At 40.8% G+C, this 22204-nt stretch overlaps 1 protein-coding gene and 1 long non-coding RNA gene across 2 annotated transcripts in view; both read left to right on the top strand.

The window, feature by feature from the left end:
- Positions 1 to 1701: 1701 nt before the first annotated feature.
- LOC138974242 (uncharacterized) overlaps positions 1702 to 22204 on the top strand; it is a 31773-nt gene continuing 11270 nt past the window's right edge. The window contains exons 1-3 of the mRNA XM_070346970.1: positions 1702 to 1965; positions 3568 to 3701; positions 5018 to 5195. Of these exons, the coding sequence (XP_070203071.1) occupies positions 1734 to 1965; positions 3568 to 3701; positions 5018 to 5195 (544 nt within the window). The 5' untranslated portion in view covers positions 1702 to 1733. The remainder of the gene's footprint in view (positions 1966 to 3567; positions 3702 to 5017; positions 5196 to 22204) is intronic.
- LOC138972463 (uncharacterized) lies at positions 17615 to 19290 on the top strand. The gene is made up of 3 exons (XR_011457626.1): positions 17615 to 17670; positions 18465 to 18557; positions 19204 to 19290. It is a non-coding gene; the product is annotated as an uncharacterized lncRNA (long non-coding RNA).

Genomic DNA, 22204 nt, shown 5'->3' with positions numbered 1-22204 from the left:
TTAGAGTTGCTTTCCTGAAGCCATCGGCAGGTAAAACAATGTAGCTTTCTTCCATTTTGACACGATCTAAATAGTTTAATCATGTACATTCCAATTCTTATTTTAACAAATTAAAACAAGTGATGTAAGTGCAATGTCCTCTTCATCGTTGAAAGTAACAGCAATACAGTAAACAGGATCGTTTGCTTACACGTCTGTGTTCCTGTGCACAGCCTCGGTACACTACGTTCCGTGTTAGGTGCATTTTCACAAACCCGAGTGACGGGTTGCTATATGCACATAGAAGCTCAGCATTTTTAAACTAAGAAACATAGACTACATAATGTGTTCTGCATGTCTCTCAACGTCCTTTGGTCTCATATATGACATGCAAACCAAGAAGCCGATTGTTCTTGTGTGGTGTCACGTAATGTCCCATGGTCTTCCAGATGCTTTCAAACGAACTGAAGACTATTTAAGGGATATGGACAGACTGAGACAGGATAATGCAGAGGCAGAGAGACAGAAAGAAAATGAAAGGCACAGAAACAGGGACTGAGACAGTTAGAAAAACAGAGTCTGATAGACAGACAAAGAGACAGGAAGAGTGCATACAATAATGGCCTGGGTGGCCGAGTGGTAACGCACTTGCGCTCGGAAGCGAGAGGTTGCGAGTTCGACCTTGGGTCAGGGCGTTAGCAATTTTCTCCCCCCTTTCCTAACCTAGGTGGTGGGTTCAAGTGCTAGTCTTTCGGATGAGACGAAAAACCGAGGTCCCTTCGTGTACACTACATTGGGGTGTGCACGTTAAAGATCCCACGATTGACAAAAGGGTCTTTCCTGGCAAAATTGTAAAGGCATAGATAAAAATGTCCACCAAAATACCCGTGTGACTTGGAATAATAGGCCGTGAAAAGTAGGATATGCGCCGAAATGGCTGCGATCTGCTGGCCGATGTGAATGCGTGATGTATTGTGTAAAAAAAATCCATCTCACACGGCATAAATAAATCCCTGCGCCTTGAATATGTGCGCGATATAAATTGCATAAAATAAAAAATTAAAATAAATAAATCCCTGCGCTTAGAACTGTACCCACGGAATACGCGCGATATAAGCCTCATATTGATTGATTGATTGAATAAACTTTGTCATTGTGTATTGTGAAGATGTTTTATTGCGAACAGAAACAAATGTCATTTAATATTTCTTCTTGTTTTACATGCAATTGTGCATTATACAAAAAGACAATAGTTGATGATATGTGAAACAATAATGTTAGCGAGACTAATGTTTCATTCTTAACACGATTTTCAAAAATAATGTCCAGGGATAATCGTGAAACCTTTTTTTTTACAAATACTTACGCACATCTTTACGATTAAAATAATGTGATTAATCTTCTTATTATTGCGCTATTATCTTTTATATCAAAAAGGACATCTGTGACATTCAGCTTCATTCCTTTGCCAATGTTTACTAATATACATTTCAATATATAGATTAATTTCTTAATGTACCAAAATCAAGAGTAAACGGAAAAGGTGAGTCTATGGTACGCGTTTTTATAGACACAATTATTAGGAATGTCCTGGTTTTTATAAATGAACGTTCCAGAATCTTACCCTTTTGTGTGTGCGTATTTCTCTGTCTTCAGATTACAGGCTACCCCAGTGCAGAAGCGGCCAACTTGATCTGTCAGAAGTGCCCCCATGGACGTCGATAGTGTGTGAAGACCTCCGGTATGACCACAACATGAAGTGGACTGTCACCGATAAACACAACGACGTTCTTGTTGCTGCATCCTGCCTTAACAAAAACAAAACTTACAACTGTACTGCTAAAGATGGCTTCACAGCGACAAGGGAAAATGAAAGCACAAGCGAGCTGAAGATCACAAAGAACATAAGGGAAAAGGTGAACAAAACACTGACCTGTCTAAGAGGAGACAATGCTGCAGCAGTCAAATGCCTTCTTCGTGTTGTACGTAAGTATAAAGAAAAATGCGTTGTGCATGAATTACGTTTGATGCACCATAACTGGCTTAGCTTAATCGTCGCGATATAACCTTCATGGTTGAAAACGACGTTAAACACCAAATAAAGAAAGAAAGAAAGGCTTCGCTTAAATTCTAAATTGATTTTGCGTTTTGTTCAACTGCATGTTTTTTAAGGTAGCACCTTTCCTGGCAACATATTCATTTGATCGAGATCGAAACCAATCTGTACAACTCTGGCAAAAACAGCAAGGAAATAAAAAACATGAAAACACACCTGCTTTCCTGTTCTCAGATTTATGTTTTTGGCACAAGTTTTACTGAAAGAAAGCGGCGATATGTTTTCTGCATTTCTTGTATTAGTTTCTTTCAAAAATGGTGGTTCAATTGTAACAATAATTATGAGCAGACTAATGGACTTGTTGTGTTCTGTCTTGTTTTTTTGGTGTGACTATAGGGTCTGTTAAAATCAACAGCAGATCTCGGAAAAGATAACGTATTGTGTGTTGCCTAGAGTTGTTCTTCCCTTTAATGTCTAAACAAGTAGCGTACTTAGGCGAAATTACTACATTTAGTCAAGCTGTGGAACTCACAGAATGAAACTGAACGCATTGCATTTTTTTCACAATGACCGTAGTCCGCCGCTAGTGCAAAAGGCAGTGAAAGTGAAGAGCCTGTTCAGCGCGGAAGAGGTTGCGCTTTACTGCATATCACGCTTTACTGTACCTCTCTTCGTTTTAACTTTCTGAGCGTGTTTTTAATCCAAACATATCATATCTATATGTTTTTGGAATCAGGAACCGACACGGGATAAGATGAAATTGTTTTTAAAACGATTTCGGAAATTTGATTTTAATCATAATTTTTATATTTTTAATTTCCAGAGATTGTTTTTAATCCGAATATAACATATTTATATGTTTTTGGAATCAGAACATAATGAATAAAATAAAAGTAATTTTGGATCGTTTTATAAAAAAATAATTTTAAATACAATTTTCAGATTGTTAATGACCAAAGTGATTAATTAATTTTTAAGCCTCCATGCTGAAATGCAATACCGAAGTTCGGCCTTCGTCAAAGATTGCTTGGCCAAAATGTCAATCAATTTGATTGAAAAATGAAGGTGTGACAGTGCCTCCTCAACTTTTACAAAAAGCCGGATATGACGTCATTAAAGACATTTATCGAAAAAAAGAAAATAAAAGTCTGGGGATATCATACCCAGGAACTCTCATGTAACATTTTATAAAGATCGGTCCAGTACTTTACTCTGAATCGCCCTACACACACACACACACACACACACACACACACACGCACAGACACACACACAGACACACATACACCACGACCCTCGTCTCGATTCCCCCTCTATGTTAAAACATTTAGTCAAAACTTGACTAACTGTAATAAAAAAAAGATTCGCAGAACACAGTAACGGGACTTGCTGAGTTATGTCTGCTTAATCGTGCGACAAATTCGTGTAAACAAGGGCATGTCCCACAGCAAACTGGATGCAATGTTTCATACCTTTGAACACATTTCATGAGCTTATATTCGTGAAAGTAAAGAGATAAGTGCAATCCACAGACCCGGGAGAGTTAGAAAACCCCAGTGTCAGCATTGACGGTCACTTCACAGTGTCAGGACATGTCGACATCAGCAAGGTGTTTGCCTCAGACAGCAACGTTACTTGCCAATGGTACTACACTCAAAGGGATCATGTGAGTGATGGAAAATATTTGCGTGTGTGTGTGTGTGTGTGTGTGTGTGTGTGTGTGTGTGTGTGTGTGTGTGTGTGTGTGTGTGTGTGTGTGTGTGTGCGTGTGCGTGCGTGTGTGTATGTGTGTGTGTGTATGTGTGTGTGTGTGCGCGCGTGCGTGCGTGCGTTTTTTTGTAAGCAAGCGTGTGGCCTGCGTGCGTTTATGCATGCATGCCTGTGTTTGCGATCTTCCGTGCATCTGCCAATGTTTATGTATGTCATTCAATATATACACACAGTCGGTAGGCAACATTATTAGAAATCACTTTATAAACCTAAAAACCTTGGTGACATGAGAATGGATGCAACTGTGTATAATCATGTCTAGGCATATATCGGGTCCGGGTAGCTCATTTGGTAGAGCATTGGATTTGTGATCCAAGGATTCCAATCCAGGTCGGGACGGACACGGGTCAACTGTCTGAGCAAATGTATAAACGGTATCCATGCCTCACCCCCGTGTCATTACAGGGGCACGTAAAAGGACTTAGTCATTGTGCCGTACGTGAAGGAAGCTGATTACACCTTAAAGGTCCTTGTCTACATTTTTATACCGAAATCGCCATTTGACCATTAAAATGCAGAGTCTTTTATCTACAAATATCAACAATACACCCCCTTTCGATCAGGAAAGACGAAGCCAGTGTAGCCGTTTGAAAATTCATTGTAGTATTCCAGCGTAGTACTCATAGTAGGATATCCTTATTTGGAAAATACCAAGCGCAAAACTCCTCTCAAATCCCGTGCATTTCGTGCGTTTAAAAAAAAGCGTGGACAGCGCTCCAGTGTCAAACTGTTGCTGCACTTGTTTGGGCTTGGCTATTGGCATAGTGACATGAATTTGATTGGTCAGTATTTTTAGGCAAAGCACATGTTCTCAGCAAACAGAAAACAACATATTGGAAGCGTGAGTCACGCTACCCAAAAATAAAATCTTTTTTTTACATATATTTTTGTTTCTATAACTTTTTCCCCATGGCTCATTCATCATCTGACATAACTTTTTAGCGAAATCTAACCATAAGATTATTGAAAAAAGCAAAAATGTAGACGACCACCTTTAACACGCATACGTCTGTGTAGCGCGACTCTTGTTGCTGCTAGTGCTCCACTAGGAGGAAGCGACCCGAATCTCCAAGCAATGGGATGAAAAGACACTGGAATGAACAAATACATAAATGAAAGATTTGTTCTGACACACACACACACACACACACACACCAACGTAATGCAGGTGTCCATCGACTAGCTTAAAAATAAACGTGCTTGTTTTTTCAGCCTCAACTCGTTTCCTCCACAAAACTCAGTCTTCTATTGTTTACTGACAACGATCTCAACTACCAGAGAGGAGTTTGCAACATGACCATGCAGTTAAACACTTCCGAGTCTGCCGATGATTTTACCGTGGTCGTGCAACCAGGACATGGGCCTATCTCTGCTGGAACAGTTAACATCAGTCAGTGCTCTCTCTCTTTCTCCCCCTCTCTCTTTCTCCCTCTCTCTCTGTCTCTCTCTCACTCTTTCTTTGTCTCTGTCTCTCTCTCTCTCACGCACGCACACACGAGCACACACACACGCACGCACACACACACTCACACACACACTCACACACACACATACACGCGCACGCGCGCGCGCTGGATATCCCTATAGCTTTGTAACTGTGTTGCTTCTGGTGGCTTTTCTAAGGCCTCTTTCTGTGATCTTTTGATGCGTTCAATGTCTCATTGCTCAACGCTAGCACGAGCAAACTTACCAGAGTCATTGTCCTTGAGCCATCATTGAATATTCCAACAGGATAAGCGACACATTGAAGCTTCGCCAGTGTCAATCCCATATGCTTTCGTTTTGGGACGAAATGTCCATACTCGGTTATTGACAGAATCATTGGTGTAATGTGTGTATCCTATACTAAACATATCTGATGAAGTTATGTGGCGGCCAAGTCCTTAGAAGTATGTTTTACAGGTTCCATCACAGCTTTTGCCAGATTGTGCTTATTTTTATATTCTGCCTGTCTGTTTTTATGTTCTGGCTGTTAGTGAGGACACATCTCAAGGCAAGGGAGGTAATTAGTGTGAGGTAGTGGATTATAATCGGAAATTACTATAGGTACTGTCTACTGTTCTCAAAACGGCTTCAAACGGAGCGCACTTCTCCTATGTTTGATGGCAAATATACACACAACACTATTGTGATAAGGAGAAAAGAACTACAGAAATAAAATGGCAAGGCAAATGTACAGTATCCGGCGAAAGAAACGCAACTCATTCGCGCCCACTGTTGTAAGTGATGTTTCGTATTTTCCAATTGTCGTAAATTATGAACCAGATAAGGTACATAAGAAAGGACGACAGATTCGTGGAGGATATTGTACTGGCTGTACGATTAGTGCATATTATTTAATCGTTTTCTTTTCTGTGTTATACAGGGTACGGGTCAAGCGAATCGTGATTACAGGCGAACATGTCACTTCGACACGCTACAAAATAAGTAAAAGTGCATATTTTTCAACCAGGTAAAGACAGTTGTGGAGGAAATGTATCTCTCAACATGATCATTTTAAATGAATTATTCGCCAAAGTGTAACATAATTACAAAAATGAACAAAAATCACTGAGACGGTGTTAAAAAGGGTTGTTTGGGAAAAGCTCCTTCAGGCGAACAGGTCACTTCGGCTAGCTACAACATTCGTAAAAATGTATGTTTTTTAATTAGGTTAAGACAAATTTGGAGGAAATTCATTTATCAACATGATCATTCCATTAGCATTATTCGCAAAAGCGTTACATTATTGCAGTTTCGGAAAACGATCTTCAAAGTGACAGTGGGCGTCTATTTCAGCACTCCAGAGCGGACCTGCACATCTTAAGGACTTTGTTTGTTCGTTTGTCTGTTTTTTTTTATGTGTGAGTTTGTATAGATGTGTCTGGGTGTGTGTGTATTTGTGTAATGAATGTGTATGTATGGGTTAAGGGAGGGAGGACGTATGCGTTTCGGCTTCATAGTACTTTCTCACAAATCACAACGCTAACAGGTCATTGGTTAAAAAAAAAGCAACACAAAAAAGAGTAAGATTGTTTTCTCTAATTATAGTAGAACAGACACTTAGTAAAAAAAAAAGCATCTGATCTCAAAACAAATCATAACGTCGATTCCGTGCGAAGGACCTTTTCCCAAACAACCCTTTTAAACACCGTCTTAAGTGATTTATGTTTATTTTTGTAATTATGTTACGCTTTGGCGGATAATTCAATTTAAATAATCATGTTGAGCGATACATTTCCTCCACAACTGTCTTTACCTGGTTGACAAATAAACAGTTTTACGATTTTAGTAGCGTGTGAAAGTGACACGCTTGCCTGCAATCGCGACTCGATCGACCCCTACCCTAATATAACAGTTTATGAAAAGGTAAAAAAAGAAAACGATTAAATAATATGCACTAGTCGTACAGCCATTAAAATATCCTCCACGGATCTGTACCTTATCTGGTTAATATTTTACTTCAATTGGAAAATGACGAAATATCACTTACAACAGAGGGCGCGAATGAGTTGCGTTTCTTTCGCCGGGTACTGTACACCAGAAGAGCTAGCAGTCGGGACTTTAAAGAGTTGTTTGTGGGTTGATGTAGTAGCTAAGTAGAATGTGTTGAATTCATAGGAAAACCGGGCGACCCGCAACTTCAACAATCTACCTGCCCAAAGTATTTGACAGAGGGAAGTGACCTGAACTGCACCTGTCACCACCCAGCATCACAGCAAGTCAGCCCTGCAGCCAGTATTTACTGGGAGAACAGGACGGACACCGCTGTTCTGGAGATCGCAAACTTAAGCAGAGAACAGAATGGGACAGAATACGTCTGCTCCTCTGTGTGGGCTAAGGGACTGATTGGTGAAATTCGGTCTTCTGTTGCCTACACTCTTCTGGTTGCATGTGAGTAAAATGGATGGTATTATAGAAAGAGAGAGAGAGAGAGAGAGAGAGAGAGAGAGAGAGAGAGAGAGAGAGAGAGAGAGAAAGAAGCAGACAGACAGACAGACAGATTGAGAGAGAGAGACAATGACAATGACAATGACAATGACAATTCTTTATTTGACGAGGGTAGTACATTAAGCAGTGGTCTGCTTTTTTACATCCAGCCCTCGCCCTAAAGAGGGACTAATTACAAAAATGAAATAGAAATACAAGATAAAAAATAGAAAATAGAAGAACTAAAATGTTACATTCAGATAACTAAAGTAAAAACACATTATACATATACACAAAATGCATTGCATTGAGGTAAATTGCGAGTTAATTGATGTGAATTAAATGGAGGTAAATTGCGAGTTAATTGATGTGAATTAAGTGGTATAGTGCAGCTTGCACTTTCTCAACATCATGCTCTAATCCATACATTACATTTTAAAGAAAAACAATCAAACAAGCAAGACATTGCTAAAATCATCACACATCTAAATAGTGGTTGGTTTTTAAGTCCCTTCATCCGAAAAGGGTCTGTCTACATTGTACCAATAAAGAGGAGAGGGGCATGTTTAATACAAAACATGAATACCATTTAAGACAAATATTATTTACTTTGACTTCATTACATAAGACACATATCTGCTCTTAAAACTATCTGTGGTGGTAGTTTGCCTCGGAGAAAGAGAGAGAGAGAGAGAGAGAGAGAGAGAGAGAGAGAGAGAGAGAGAGAGAGAGAGAGAGAGAGAGAGAGAGAGAGAGAGAGAGAGAGAGAGAGACTTTGAAGTTTGGCTTTTGGATGGTTTATTGTACGTATCGCCATTGGCCCATATACAAACCGGGGAAGAGGGGATGTGGGTTAGGGGAATTTTACACATATACACGTCTTACACATTTACCCTCGAATGGTATATAATCATCGTTTACAATTGAAACGGTACTATCTCTAACATTTCAGCGTTGCAACATACAGTTGTCGACGTTTTATAACGTGGAAAATGAACTTAGCAATGAGGCGACACCTCTGAAAATGACAAAATGGTAGACACAGAACATACACACATGCTTCGTATAAATCTTTTTCTTAAATCAGAATATAATGGACAGCATAAGAGGAAGTGGTGTTCATCGTCGGCTACAATTTTGCAAAAAATACAATATCTTGATTCCATAAGAGCACTGAATCGTTTAAGGTTGTTATTCATTGGCAGTACACCAAGTCTGAACTGTGTAAGTGCTACCCTAAAACAATAAATGTCAATATTCAACAAATAACTTTCAACATGCAGCACAGATTTGTATTTAATGTACAATTCATAACGGTCCTTTTCTGACACTGTGCTGGACCATTCCTGTTTAAACATGTCACCCAATCGAAGTTAAAAGACCCCCAAACAAACATTTTACATCGCCGACACCTTGGTTAAGCCATACAAAGTTAAAACCCGTTTCAGACAACATATTGCGGATTTCCGAGGCCCAACACCTGTTTCCTTTTTCATCCATGTTACGCAGCATTGTATAGGCTTGTTTTGGCAATCTGTCGTCTCTCATCATTAGCAATTTAAACCAATAATTCAAACAACGCACATAGGAGTTTACATAAAGGGGGTATCTGCCAAGTTCTCCATAAACCATTCTGTTTGGTGTGCATGTTGGTACACCTAAAAAGCGTTTACATGCCATGCGATGCACTTTCTCCATGGTATCTAACCGGGAACAACCCCATATTTCTATGGAATACAACACAATTGGCTGAACTTTTGTATCAACGATCTTAAAAAAGGTGGTAACTGTCATTTCTTTCAGTGTTTGAAATATGCCCACTGAATGAAATACGGCCTTTTTACTCTTACCCACAAGGTGGTCAGTTCCTCGTCTTAGACTGAGAGAGATCGAGAGAGAGAGACAAGGACAATGACAATGACAATGGCAATTCTTTATTTTACGAGGGTAACAGAATAAGCATTGGTATACTTTTTTGCATCTGGCCCTCGCCATAAAGAGGGACTAAATGTACTATAATAACTAATACTACATACATACATAATTAGTAAAACAGTATAAGTTTATGTACATAAGCGCATTATATGAAACATTGTAGTTTATAAATGTTCATGACAAAGTGCAAAGCAAAAATTTGCAAGTCAATTAGAGTCAGAATACTATATGCAATAGTACATCAACTCTGTAAGACAATGGATATTATGCAGAACATCATAATTTCGTGAACAAAACAATAAATCAAAAGTGAGTGACTGTGTCCCAAAGGACATAACAATCAAGAATATACTATTTTCATTAAATGGGATATATATCTGTTTTTGAAAGAATCTGCGCTGGTAGCTTCCCGTAAGGCATTCGGAAGAGCGTTCCAGAGACGGCCACCTGAATAAACTAGACTAGACTTAAATAAGTCTATCCTAGGAAGAGGAGTGTTAAATTTCATAAGGTGGTGTGAATTCTTCAAAGAGAACTTTGAACAAATGGTTTGGGGTAGAGTTTCGGATATAATTTTATGCATAAAGATTCCTTTGTTAAAAAGCAGTCTTGACTTTAGAGGTAAGATCCCTAAATGTATGTAGTCTAACTCTGTGAGGGTAGTGTGCTTTAGTAATACTACTTTTTAGCGCTCTTTTATGTAATCTGCTGAGTGGTTTTAAGGAATTTTCACTTGCGGAGTCCCATAGAGTGGATGCGTAATCAATAACAGATTGAATATGAGCAATGAAGAATAACTTTCTGGTTTGGCAGTTCAGGAAGTGTTTAATTCTAGATAAGAGATACACTTTCTTAGACACCACTTTACAAAGTTGCTCTATGTGGGTTGACCAAGACAAGTTGTTATCGATATTAACACCCAGCAGTTTGTGATGGTCGACTTTTTCCACTATTTCACCATCTATCATTAAAGCAGGACCAGCTGAACAAATATTCTGGCGTTTTTGTCTTGTTGTTATGACCATATATTTGGTTTTCTTTGGGTTAAGAGACATATGGTTTAGTTCAGTCCACTCTGTCAACTGGTTTAAACTCCTTTGAAGTGATTCTGATAAGCGAGTTACATTTGTGTTGCTGGAGTGAATTGTGGTGTCATCTGCAAAAAGTTCACATACATTTTGAATATGTAGGGGGAGGTCATTAATGTATATAGAGAAGAGGAGGGGTCCTAAAACCGATCCTTGTGGTACACCGTATTTTACTTCTTGCATGCTCGACGCCGAGGCGTTTGTTAGTACAGTCTGTTGTCTGCCCGTGAGAAATGAACTAATAAGTTTGACAGTTTCGATTCCGACGCCATACAATGCAAATTTTCTCAGTAATAACGTGTGATCAATAACGTCAAAGGCTTTAGCAAAATCAACAAAAATGGCACCACAGAATTCATTGCCGTTTATTTTCTCCAGCCATTGATCAACAAGAGAAACTAAGGCAGTATGGCAGGAATGGTTAGCTCTAAAACCCGATTGTTTAGGGTGAAGTAAATTGTTTTGGTTAAGATGCATTAGAATATGTTTGTTAATGTGTTTTTCAAGTGGTTTTGATAAAACAGACAATATTGAAATTGAAATATTGAAAAAGAGAGAGAGAGAGAGAGAGAGAAAGAGAGAGAGAGAGAGAGAGAGAGAGAGAGAGAGAGAGAGAGAGAGAGAGAGAGAGAGAGAGAGAGAGAGAGAGACACACACACACAAACACACACACATACACACACACACACACACACACGCACACAGACGGAGACAAAGGGAGAGAGAGACAGAGCGAGAGAGGGAGGGAGACAGAGTGAGAGAGATCCAGGAACGTAATGCAGACATATAGTCAGCTAGGGGCACACGGACGTAGACACTGGCGGATGGAAACAAGGATTTGAAAACAGGCTTTAAAAACAACATTATGTGTGATTGTGCATGGTTTTGTTTAGTGCGATTACCTCATAACTATCTTATATCCATACGTCTTCAATGCCAAAGAAGACAAACGTGTGTCAGTGAAGACGGAAGCATGTTGTTATGATCGTTTTCGTGTGAACCGTGTCGGAGCGAAGACATATTATTGGATTGATAGAATACTACATTTATGGTGTGAAGATCTTTGCATTCGGCTCATAATCATGTATAAAGGTTTGGGTTAATGTGCGGTATCAAAACAATTCCAGATGGCCCTGCCAAAGCTGAGTTGCACGTGGACAACCTTGCAGACTATGATGGAGAGGATACCATTCGAGACCCTTCATACTTCAAGCTCACCTGCATGTATGATGAAGCCTTCCCCTCAGCTAACTTCAGTTGGAACGTCATCTGCACAACATTCGTCACTACACCAACACTCAGCATATGCAGCCTTGACTTTAGCTCGGTGATGGATGTAGAGGAAATTGAGTGCACAGTCTTCAACTCAGAAATGCCACAACTGATTGCAAAAGCATATTACAGAATTCCACCAGGTAGGTTTGTAATTCCGTATTCCATAATTTCCTTTTGAACAGTATAAGTATGTATTCTCCCTGGTTTGTTTGCATCTACACCTTAAGATGTGCAAAAGATAGCACGTGTATCGTGTAGACCATCTTGCAACTCGCCATGGATATGTCAATTGAACAATGCATCCTTGCCCTTGGACACATATCAACACTCTAGAGTCTGCCTTGTTTCTACGCGGTTCGTTTTCTGCAAGTCGTTTTTGTCGTACTCGTGAGGTCAAGAACAGGTATTTTGCAAAGGGTACAAGCTGTTCCTCGATCTACATTACATGTGAGCAAATATACCAAGAAGTCTTCGTCTGAAAATGACTGTATTCTGTCAGTATACCTCTCTCTTATGCCATCATACGTAGGGCAATACACAAAAAACATGTCTTTCGTCTTCGGCAGGATTCGGAGAGAAGGGACAGTCACGACTGATGTTACAGTGCATGAGAGTAGTGATGCCTATGGGCATTGAATGGGGGAACCCCAGTTTAAAATATGATCAAAGCAACCTTATAGATGCTTACATTTATTGTGTCCAAGTACTCCTCGTGGACAATACAGCTGTTAAAACTGTGGTAGAATTTCAGGCGTGTACGTGAAAACCATTCCTGTCAAAACTGGCGCCTCAATGTCTCTTCAGGTCACAGAGAAATAACTCCTCGTCTGCCACCCCATCACACAGCCAAACAAAACCATACCCAGACTTACACAAACGGTCTTTGACATGCGTGACCCAGTTTGTTTGCCCTCTGTCGTGATTGCTTAATGGAGACAGGTAAGCCATGTATCTTTGAAAGTCGAGTGCATGGTTGTTTGTTTAACAGCAGAAACCAATAGTGTACACATTTAGAAGCAACATCAACGTACAGTGGGTGTCTTTCTAGCTCGCCGTATGTTATATCGTTGATGGTCGACGGAGGTACTTTTATGAACAACTTGCAGGCAAATAATTATACGAACTTTCTGAATCTGTTTATTCTGGTGGTCCCATATTTTCACTGTACACACTAAGGACGGAACGATCTGTGTATCAAATAGCTAGAAGAACACGATGCATGAATGACAACTGTTGGTTTTAAGGGCCTGGAGAATTTCAATGGTGCCTTTCTTCGCCCTGCACACAAAGTCCTCAGTACCAATACTGTAACTGAGCATCGTAGAGAAGTTGTATCCAAGGTACTTATATTTTCCCACGACCTCTAATTTCTCATTTTCCAAATACCATTGTTCCCTTGCTGCCAGGCGGCCACCTTTGCGAAAGACTAGCTACCTTCTAGGTCTTTTCAGTGTTTACGTTGAGCCCCAGTCTTTGAGAGGATTCAAGTAGTAGATTATGCTATTTCTAAAGTCCCCATACTGTGAAGGACAACAACGCCAGGTCATCCGCAAACCGCATTAAAAAGTATCTTGATCTGATTTGGCAGAAGCTGAATACCACGGTTTCCTTTACTCATAATGCAATTAGCCAGCTCATTACTAAATTACGTGAACAGTATCGGAATGCAAATACTATCTTCTTGCAACCTTGATGCAGGCATACATATTCAGAAGCATGTTCAGCATTTTACCTTGGATTTCTGTGTTTGATAGTACTGACCAGAGTATTGAATGGTTCATCGTGTCAAATTCTTTATACAAGTTTACAAATGCCCGATAAAGTTTAGCACTGCGTGACAATTGTTTTTCAATCATAGGATGAGAGGTATGAAGCAGTTTCTCCGACTGTGTGACTACGTTCATTATATATGGACTGGGTGGCCGAGTGGTAACGCACTTGCGCTCGGAAGCGAGAGGTTGCGAGTTCGACCCTGGGTCAGGGCGTTAGCAATTTTCTCCCCCCTTTCCTAACCTAGGTGGTGGGTTCAAGTGCTAGTCTTCCGGATGAGACGAAAAACCGAGGTCCCTTCGTGTACACTACATTGGGGTGTGCACGTTAAAGATCCCACGATTGACAAAAGGGTCTTTCCTGGTAAAATTGTATAGGCATAGATAAAAATGTCCACCAAAATACCCGTGTGACTTGGAATAATAGGCCGTGAAAAGTAGGATATGCGCCGAAATGGCTGCGATCTGCTGGCAGATGTGAATGCGTGATGTATTGTGTAAAAAAAAAATTCCATCTCACACGGCATAAATCAAAACCTGCGCCTTGAATATGTGCGCGATATAAATTGCATAAAATAAAAAAAATAAAAACATAAAAAATCTCTGCGCTTAGAACTTTACCCACGGAATACGCGCGATATAAGCCTCATATTGATTGATTGATTGATATATACATTAAATCTGTTCCTTTCAGGACACAAACCCAGAACTGGGTTCCCAGTAGCGGTGGTAGCAGGAGGTACTGCCGGGTTTCTCTCACTTGTTGTCGTCGTTGTTGTCATCGTTGTTGTCGTCAAACGTAGAGGTAAGTACTCACCACAAGCTGGCTTGAACTAATCTTGCCATCGACTAAGGGATAATAATCACAGTAGATTATATCGTGTGCCTGCAATAATTTAGCCACAGATCGATGCTCCCCTGTTTAAAAAAACACACAACATTATTGCATACTCAAGAGCCAACGCGGCGGCTTTATATTTGCTCTTGTTTCCTTTCTGGCTTATGTTGTTTGTTTTGTTTGTTTTGTCTTTTTGATTTGTTTAAGTTTAGTTGTCATTTGTTTATGTTGCTTGGTTTGTGTTCTTATTGTTTGTTTTGTGATGTGTGTGTTGTTGTTTTTGGACGTGTGGCGGAAGTCTCTAAAAGGTACAGCCGGTTTTGTGAGACAAGTACGCGTATCCTTCTACATGGTCAGCATTGGTGTTAATGTTTTTATGTTCTTTCTCGTTCCGACTCTCTCTCTCTCTCTCTCTCTCTCTCTCTCTCTCTCTCTCTCTCTCTCTCTCTCTCTCTCTCTCTCTCTCTCTCTCTCTCTCTCTCTCTCTCTCTCTGTCACGTTTCAATAGATCACAGAAGGTGATTATGAACGGTTAGTTACTGCTAACCAACTAACCACACCACGATCCACTCTCGCAGTCATACAAATAGATAGAATCAACAAAAATATAAGTTTCAGACGCCTGTTTATATACTATCTCGCCATCTCCCTCGAGACTTCACTCCAAAAGATGTTTTTTACGTTCAAAACGTTAAAAAAAGGTCACTGACAAAAATGCCAGTTAAAGTTTAGAAAATGATAATAACACGCTGATCTCGTGTAAAGTCAGGAAAGTTAGCTGTCTGTAAAAAGCGCTGGTTAAATGCAGTTGTCACAACCCACGTCGTCACCACTCAAATATAATCACAAACAGTAAAAGATGACTTGGTGGAAAAAGGGCGCAATGACACGGTACACGGAGTGGGCGACCCGTAAATAGTCTTTCCCCACTACTGCTTCGTTGATTGGAGTGCCGACTGGCGTGGAACGAAGCAGGGAATCGTGGGGAAATCAGGCGCCTCACTCAGCTGCTGAAGACAACGGGTGGTCGTGTAGGTGACGCCACTGCCTGCCGGAAGACCCCTGCAGACGGTGACGGCCTCACCGGTTATCCCAGCAGCAGCAACAGCATACAGCACCGCGACACCAGGTTACAGCATACAGCTCCGCGACACCAGGTTATGTAGGTAGTATATAATAATAATAATAATAATAATGGACATTTATTAATCGCCCCTTCTCACAAGAGCTCACGGCGATTTACATATTAATTTCTGCCGTGTGAGATGGAATTTTTTACACAATACATCACGCATTCACATCGGCCAGTAAATCTCAAGCCATTACGGCGAATATTTACTTTTCACGGCCTGTTATTCCAAGTCACACGGGTATTTGGTGGACATTTTTATCTATGCCTATACAATTTTGTCAATCGTGGGATCTTTAACGTGCACACCCCAATGTAGTGTACACGAAGGGACCTCGGTTTTTCGTCTCATCCGAAAGACTAGCACTTGAACCCACCACCTAGGTTAGGAAAGGGGGGAGAAAATAGCGGCCTGACCCAGGGTCGAACACGCAACCTCTCGATTCCGAGCGCAAGTGCGTTACCACTCGGCCACCCAGTCCAGTCAAATATAATCACAAACAGTAAAAGATGACTTGGTGGAAAAAGGGCGCAATGACACGGTACACTTATATACCAAATAAAGATGTTCCGGTTACCGCTGAGTAGTAGATATCGCTGAATCCGATGAGTAGGAAAAAGGCTGCAACAAAAAGCATCGGTGCACTAAACATGCCACGCAACCCTTCACCCCCCACCTTCAAACATATCACCTTTACATATTTCATCGAGCACGTGGCCTGCACAAACGAACTTTTAAAACAACAAATCAGCTATTTTCCTTCCTTCTCTCCATATCTGCAAAAAACATATACAGATTATTATTTTAGCGTCACAAACAGCAAGTTATGCGCTAACCTGGAAAGAACAACAGAGAGTATTTCATTCCACAAACATAGACTCGTCAACACCGTAAAAACACGATTTATTACCTCAACAGCCTAATGTAAGTAGCTCTCCTTTAAGCGAATCCTCTTCCTTTGTATGGCTATCGTCCGTCGACGAATTTCCTGCCACACTCCCTCTCGTGCTGAATTTACTTCATGCGTGAGAATTTTCCCCCGCTCAGCCAAGAAACAACCTGACAACCTCGTCGTCAGCAACATGTAAACAGCGAAAAGTGGTCCCTTCTTGACGTTCCTAACAGCCCTACTGTACAAGCAGAACGGCACGTTGACATACAATAATACATCACCCCCCGCGTTGAAAACCATCAAACTGTTAGGAAGAAGAAACAACGACCTTTCTCTCTTGCTGCTATGTTTCAAGTGTGTCGTTTCAAGTCTCCCTCCGTCGCGATATGACCCTTCGTGGTTGAAAACGACGTTAAACACCAAATGAAGAAATAAAGAAACAAGTCTCCCTCAAACACCTTGAAAAACATAACGTGACTCTAGCGACCAATCACTATCGTCACACGTACAGCTCAGTTCCCAGTTGATTTTGTCCAGACAGCAAAATCACGCACGAGAAAGGCACCCCACAGAGTGTTCCTTTCTCAATCCATGTCACTAAAACCGTGACACTCTCTCTCTCTCTCTCTTACTCTCTCTCTCTCTCTATCTCTCTCTCACTCTCTCTCTCTCACTCTCTCTCTCTCTCTCTCTCTCTCTCTCTCTGTCTCTCTCTCTCTCTATTTGTACTTTATTCGAGTGGATGTTCTACTGATGCATGCGCTTTTTATTGATTTTCACACGAGTAATCTTGCGTTTCTTTTCATTTAGAGGGGCTGTTTGCCAGTATCAAAAAAGGGTACAAGGCATGTTTTACCTTTAAACAGGATCTGCTGCTTTTCGTTTCTTAAGAGATAACTTCTAAAGTTTGTATTAACCACAAGTATATATATCACTCATTACGTTGTGTATGTTAAAGTGTCCATCACATTTCAGGACCGAGAGCAGAAGAAGCTCCAACCAGGGAAGAAGCTATCTCAACTGCCAATGGTTTGTTTTCTCTCTCTCGTTCTCTCTCTCTCTCTCTCTCGTTCTCTCTCTCTCTCTCTCTCTCTCTCTCTCTCTCTCTCTCTCTCTCTCTCATTCTCTCATTCTTACTCTCATTCTCTCTCTCTCTCTCTCTCTCTCTCTCTCTCTCTCTCTCTCTCTCTCTCTCTCTCTCTCTCTCTTTCTCTCTCTGCACTCACTTTAATCCTGTCTATTCGTACATCAATCTCAAAACATGCGTTGTGTTTCTATACTAAACTTCGTTCGAAATAACAAGTAGCCCAGTTGCTTTAGATCACGTTACTGTGTGGAGTAATTTATTTCAGAGATATTGTTTGACCTTTGTCTGAAGAACATCAGCAGCTTGAGTTGTTATTAATCGCCATTGTCAAGGAATGTGCATGTGCCCGTTTCTTCATGCCATGTCCGCGTCCTCGTCAGTCTTTTGCATTCTCTGGATAAGCCCTTACTTAATCATGTATTCCGTTAATCATTCACTCAGTCATGCTTTCAATCAATCAGTCGGTAATTATTCAATAAGTAAGTCAGTCAAATATTTATTCATTGATTTATTCATTTAATCGTGTAACTATTTTGTTTATTTCTTATATACATATATATGGCATTGTCTTGTTTGTTTTTTGTTGCTTCGTGTATGCATTTATAAATGTATTTGTGTTGTATCTATGTTTTTATTTTTGATATTTTTGTAACTGATCTACTTGTTCTATTAATGTAAGTACTTAACAATGACACATTGCGTCTCTAAAAGATTTGAATGTAAACATGTGCCGCAGATACCTATGACGGTTTACACATGCCAGATGTTGGTCTACGATCCGTCTATTCCGAAATTGGGCAGCGTCCAGTTAGCTCCTCTTCATGTGCTAGTAAGTGTACAGAACACAGTTTTGTCTTAACTTTGGAGTAAGCTACAACCACTGTTTTAAACCTCTTTGCATGTATTAGTTCTGGCTTATGTTCTGCATTTGTGTACACTTTTGATAACCTTATCTTTGTGTTGACATTATGAAAAGTGTGAGTAATTTGGTCAATCATATGGCAACAAGTATACGCAATGAAACCAGTACTTTAACAACGTTTGGTGTAACATATTCTATTTTGAACTTTCACATACGTTTTGTTGTGTGCTGTTGACATTTTCTTTGACATTGAGGTTTACAGAATTGTTTCGCTTTGAGAAATAATACAAGAAACACACGTTGGCTAAACAAACGAAACCAATACATTCTATTATTAGCAGTAATCTGCTGTTCAATGGAGTTATTGAACAATCGAAACAGGAAGCATGTCAGTCCAATTGGAGACCGTCTTGATCAAACATTCACGTCTCCTTCCTATTAACAAGCACACGCATACAACAGTGCAAGCAACCAAGCTTAAAATATTACACTTACAGCCACTCTCCCGCACATCAAATGTACTTATTCAACCCAAACCAATTCATCAATTGATAACTTCATCATCATCAACATATTGATGCCATTACGTTTGTTCTCTGTTTATTCTACATAGATGTGTACAACGGTCTGGACATGTCTGAGGTCGGTCAGCGTTCAGAGTACTCTCAGCTTGGTCAGGACATCTGAAGCCCGAACATATGCATCGGTATGTATTGAGCTTTTGACTTTCAGTCTATGGCCTAGATAAGTAGATACAGTTTTCGTCTGCATGGGTAAAAGCAAGATTGATTCCTCTCAGCTTGTTAAGGACATGTAACGCTTAGCGAGAGAGAGAGAGAAAGAGAGAGAGAGAGAGAGAGAGAGAGAGAGAGAGAGAGAGAGAGAGAGAGAGAGAGAGAGAGAGAGAGAGAGAGAGAGAGAGTCTGGAGTCTGGAGTCTGGATGGTTTATTGATTGGGCCTTGGGCCCATTTCAATTCGGGGTGTACACATTTTCATCATTCATGCTTCATGAAAAATAATCATTGTAATATTAATCATACTAAAATAAATCATCATCATCGTAATGACAGTCGACATGACGACTGTGGAAACAGGCATTTACAACAGCAAAACGTTTGGAAAAGGACAGTAAGCATCAGCACAAAATCCAGTCTCTGTCGCACTTCACTCATGTCTCTCTGTCCTCTTTCCGTCCATCCATCCATCCATCCATCCATCCATCCAGCCAGCCATCCATCCATCCATCCTTCTATCCATCTCATGTCCCTCTGTCCTCCATCCATCTAATCAACCGTCTGACTGTCCAACCATTCATCCGTCATCCATCTATTCATCACTCCATCTATCCCTTCACATGCCCTTTCACACGCAAATCTGCAAGCAGTTATATGCATAATCGTTGCATCTCTGATACATAGCATCACATTAACGTTTTCAAAAAGGACAAAACTTTATTACTGTTTTCTAAGCAATCGACAGAAAGCAGCAAAAATAGCATACACATAAAACAAGATCGTGCAATATCTCATATTCACTGTCCCCACTCACTGCGTATTTTAAACGCGTTCATGATGAAGGTTGCAAGTCTAAGTAATATTGATCTGTTTGGTGTCGCTAGAAGTAGCGCCAGTTTAAAGCTTGATGGGCGGTTGTAATATTTTGCAGGTATGTAGTACTCGCGAATACCAGCATATTTTGGACATTTCAAAACAAAGTGAATTTCATCTTCGGTCTCGTTTGCGCAGAATGGACACAAGTAATCTTCAGCAGTTGACGACCGAGTGTGTCGTAATCGATGTACTTTGAGTGGCGAGACACCAAGTCTTAACCTAATCAGGCAGTTTCTTGCTTTGACGTGCTTCAGGTCATTTAAGTATGAAGACATAGATAAGGCTGACTTGAAAGTGCTATAGAAAAGGAATCGTTCTTTACTTTGTACTGTTTCTATCCACTCTTGCTTGTATAATGTGACTAGTCTGTTCTTGAATTCCGTTATGAACGCATTTTCATTTCCAACGCCTTGTTGAATCCAAACTTGGTCAAAGCCGTATTTGTACAGCACATAGCAAACTGATGACGCCCATGTTCTTTTATTTTGTTCGTGTAAATAAAGCAGCATTTTATAAGCTTTTTGTGGCAATCGATGACTAGGCATTTTCAGGATGCGCAACCAAAATCGTATGGACTTAACAAACGTGTTGACAAATAACGGGTGTCTGCCAGTTTCTCCATACACAAGTGTGTTTGGTGTTTTCATGCTTGTGTTCAGAAACCTCTTAAGGGCAAACAGATGCACCTTTTCGATAGGTGAATGGTCTGCATCAAGGCCCCAGACTTCTGCCGCATAATTGAGCATGGGCTGGATCTGGGAGTCGAATAGTTTATAGAATATGTTTGGTGATCTTTCACCTAGAGTCCACAGTACCTTAAAGATACCAATCACACCCTTTCTTGCACGCAGCGCTAAATCGTTCAGCGTGTGAGAAAATGTCAACCTTGTAGAAAAGTAAATTCCTAAGTATTTATACATGTTCACAGTTTCCATTTCGATATTGCCATACATCCATTTTTCAATCGCTGCAATGTGACCACCATTTCTGAAGATAACTATGTTAGATTTTTCTAAATTAACAGTCAAGCCAAGATTACAAGCAGTTTGGTATAGCACGTTTATCTGGTTCTGGAGAGAGAGAGAGAGAGAGAGAGAGAGACAGACAGACAGCCAGACAGTCAGTCAGGCAGACACACATACAGACAGACAGACGGAGAGAGAGAGAGCGAGTGTACTAGAGAGAGAGAGACAGACAGACAGACAGACAGTCAAGCAGACAGACATACATACAGACTGACAGACAGACATGGACAGACTGAGAGACAGACAGGCAGACGGAGAGAGAGAGAGAGAGAGAGAGAGAGAGAGAGAGAGAGAGAGAGAGAGAGAGAGAGAGAGAGGGGTACAGCCGCCAGACAGACAGACAGACTGAGAGAAACAGAGAGAGAGAGAGAGAGAGAGAGAGAGAGAGAGAGAGAGAGAGAGAGAGAGAGAGAGAGAGAGAGAGGGGTACAGCCGCCAGACAGACAGACAGACTGAGAGAAACAGAGAGAGAGAGAGAGAGAGAGAGAGAGAGAGAGAGAGAGAGAGAGAGAGAGAGAGAGAGAGAGAGAGAGGGGTACAGCCGCCAGACAGACAGACAGACTGAGAGAAACAGAGAGAGAGAGAGAGAGAGAGAGAGAGAGAGAGAGAGAGAGAGAGAGAGAGAGAGAGAGAGAGAGAGGTACAGCCGCCAGACAGACAGACAGACTGAGAGAAACAGAGAGAGAGAGAGAGAGAGAGAGAGGAAGAGAGAGAGAGAGAGAGAGAGAGAGAGAGAGAGAGAGAGAGAGAGGGGTACAGCCGCCAGACAGACAGACAGACTGAGAGAAACAGAGAGAGAGAGAGAGAGAGAGAGAGAGAGAGAGAGAGAGAGAGAGGGTACAGCCGCCAGACAGACAGACAGACTGAGAGAAACAGAGAGAGAGAGAGAGAGAGAGAGAGAGAGAGAGAGAGAGAGGGAGAGAGAGGGGTACAGCCGCCAGACAGACAGACAGACTGAGAGAAACAGAGAGAGAGAGA

Source organism: Littorina saxatilis, linkage group LG8, assembly GCF_037325665.1.
Source record: "Littorina saxatilis isolate snail1 linkage group LG8, US_GU_Lsax_2.0, whole genome shotgun sequence".
NCBI classification, from domain to species: domain Eukaryota; kingdom Metazoa; phylum Mollusca; class Gastropoda; order Littorinimorpha; family Littorinidae; genus Littorina; species Littorina saxatilis.
The sequence above is the reverse complement of the archived record's forward strand: the minus strand, read 5'-3'. Positions and strand labels throughout refer to the sequence as shown.